The following is a 2,665-nucleotide window of genomic DNA, read 5'->3' on the forward strand; positions in this document are numbered from 1 at the left end:
CCTCAGGCAAGGCGGGAGCTGGGCTCTCCCAGCCCGGAGCAGCGGTCCATGGCTCAACCTGGGGTCTTTCTCTTTAGCCTCCTTTCATATTTATTTTATTAACGTAACCCACGTTTTCCCAGAAAGAAACTGCCGGCGGAGGCTGGCTGCTTCGTGCCGGGGGGGCAGACAAGATGTTAACAGCAATACGGCCTTTCTGTAATGATGCTGTGAATTTAAATTATTAATTGCGTTGACTTGGAGGGGTGGGGCGGGGGGGGGTGAAGCTGATCGCTAATCGGGAAATTTTGGAGGTAGAACAAAACCAGCCAGGTCAGGACATGGGAACCCCCTAACTCCCATGTGAAGAGCTCGGTGCCCTCAGATGAGCGCTCTCCTCAGGGTCACAGGTCCACAGAGCCTCTGGTTTTCTTTCCCCCCAAAGATATGGAGGTGAAGCAGCTGGATAAGAGGGCATCAGGCCAGAGCTTCGAAGTGATCCTGAAGTCCCCTTCAGATTTATCTCCCGAGAGCCCGATCCTTTCCTCCCCTCCCAAGAAGAAGGACCTGTCCCTGGAGGAGCTGCAGAGGAGGCTGGAGGCTGCGGAAGAGAGGAGGAAGGTAATGAGATGTCCTGCAGAAGCAGTGACTTTTCTGTGACGGGTACTAAACTTAGGGCTTGGCAGGAGCGATCCGAAACGGCTGGAAACGGTGGGGTTTACCCTTATTGTCATGTTCCGTTATAAATGGCCAGGTGAGACATGGGAGTCACGGAGTGAGGTTCTGCAGCCTGGATCAGGCAGGGCATTGGACTGGATGATCGTCATCGTCCTCCTGTCCTTAAAACCAGGCACTAAGGGGTCCTCTTGGTCCTCTGCCTGCGACCTGGCTGTGGGGACAGGTCTCGCCGGCTGACGCTGCAGGAGATGGAGCAGTCGGTCACACATCAGGTTTAAAACTCCAACCCTCAGCACAGCCCCGGGTTTCCAACAGCTGGCTGTGCCACTTCTTGTTGTAAATGTCTTCTGGAAAAGGCGAAAACCGGCAGAGTAGGACAAAGTATAAATGTTCTGAATGTTGGTGGGCAAGAGGAGAGGAAGCTGAAATAATTCAAAGAATGAGGTGATGCTGGGAGAGGGGACTCCGCACCCGCACACGTCACCTCGGTTTTGCCGAGCCGGTGGGCGCAGCGTTGCACCGCCTGCCCGCCTGGAGCACCGGAGCCAGCAGGAGGAAGGTGTCAAAGCTGGTTCCAAGCAAGAGCGTTACGGGATGGAGGGGGGTGGCAGAGTGGTTTTGAGCAGAGGAGAGGGTCAGAAAGCCTCTCTGGGGAGTTGAAGGCTAGAAGAGGCTCTTCGGTTGCCTTACACCTCTCCCGACGCCTTACCTGGGCAGACCCAGGAGGCACAGGGGCTGAAGCAGCTGGCAGAGAAGCGGGAACACGAGCGGGAGGTGCTGCACAAGGCGCTGGAGGAGAACAACAACTTCAGCCGCCTGGCCGAGGAGAAGCTCAACTACAAGATGGAGCTGAGCAGGGAGATCCGCGAAGCACATCTCGCTGCCTTGAGGGAGCGGCTCCGCGAGAAGGCGAGTGCGATGCTCGGGGAGAGGGCTGGGGGCTGATGCCCGGGGGTGGGGGGCTTGGGGTCTGGTCCCTGCGGGGTCGTCCCGGTGCGATGGGCACAGGGGAGCGGGCGTTTCGTTGCTGGTGGAAAGCGGGCTGTGGAGCCTTGCGCTGTAGGCTCCCGTCACCGCCGGGCTCCCGCGGATGAGATGCTTCCCTCCTTGCAGGCGTAACCCACTGTCCTCGGGGTGTGTCGGGTGGGAAACTGGTCTTTTTTTCCTTCGTCCGATGCAAATCCTGTGTGCAGGAGAGAAGGAAAACGGGGACTGCAAGAGCAGAAAGCGATAGCCTGGTGTCATCTCTCCCGTCTTTGCAGGAACTGCACGCAGCTGAAGTTCGCAGGAACAAGGAACAGCGGGAGGAGATCTCTGGATAAAGGGCTTTTCTACACATCTAGCACCTGATTCCTGTTAACAAACCAACCAATCGACCAACCAACACATTTTATTTTGTTTGTCTAGACGCGACGTTCGGTTCTCCATCCCCCCCTCCCCTGGTGTTCGTCCCCCAGCTACACGCTTCTCTATCTCTGCATCCTTAATCGTCAGTACTTGTGGGGATTCACAGATCATAGGGACCTCTAAGCAGAATAGCAACTAGTTCACATGAAATAGGGAATCAATCAACTGATCAGTCAATCAAACAGCTTCTTTGGAGGGTTTTGTCCTTTTTTAAAAAACTATTTCTTAAACTGATGTAAAAAAAAAAAAAATTAAGATATTAATAAATTCAACCAGCAGTGTCACGGAGATACGGATTTCTTATCCGGGGCTTTTACTCCTCTTGGCATTTGCTCTGAGCCCATATCAGTTTCTGAATAAGGGGAAGTAAGTGGTAATTTCTGTGTGTGAAGTGGAATAGGGAAGAGCCCCATGTTTGCCGTGGCAGGAGAGAGGAATGAGAGGGATGGATGGCTCAGGAGTCGCGGCGTGCAGGAACCCCCCCCCGTCTCTTGGCTGCATCTGGAGCCAGCCCAGGCAGGCAGCGACCCAAAGTCCTCATCTTTGGATGATTCTTTGATAGCCCACGTGGAAGGAGGTGAGGGTCCCCACCCAGAGCTCG

The 2,665-nt window shown here is 54.8% G+C and overlaps 1 protein-coding gene across 1 annotated transcript in view; it reads left to right on the forward strand.

Annotated features, from left to right (window-relative positions):
* STMN3 (stathmin-like 3) overlaps positions 1-2,298 on the forward strand; it is a 2,440-nt gene extending 142 nt beyond the window's left edge. The window contains exons 2-4 of the mRNA XM_009706000.1: positions 425-600; positions 1,375-1,566; positions 1,920-2,298. Of these exons, the coding sequence (XP_009704302.1) occupies positions 425-600; positions 1,375-1,566; positions 1,920-1,979 (428 nt within the window). The 3' untranslated portion in view covers positions 1,980-2,298. The remainder of the gene's footprint in view (positions 1-424; positions 601-1,374; positions 1,567-1,919) is intronic.
* The last annotated feature ends 367 nt before the right edge of the window (positions 2,299-2,665 follow it).

Source organism: Cariama cristata, unplaced genomic scaffold (assembly GCF_000690535.1).
Source record: "Cariama cristata isolate BGI_N322 unplaced genomic scaffold, ASM69053v1 scaffold6938, whole genome shotgun sequence".
Classification (NCBI taxonomy): domain Eukaryota; kingdom Metazoa; phylum Chordata; class Aves; order Cariamiformes; family Cariamidae; genus Cariama; species Cariama cristata.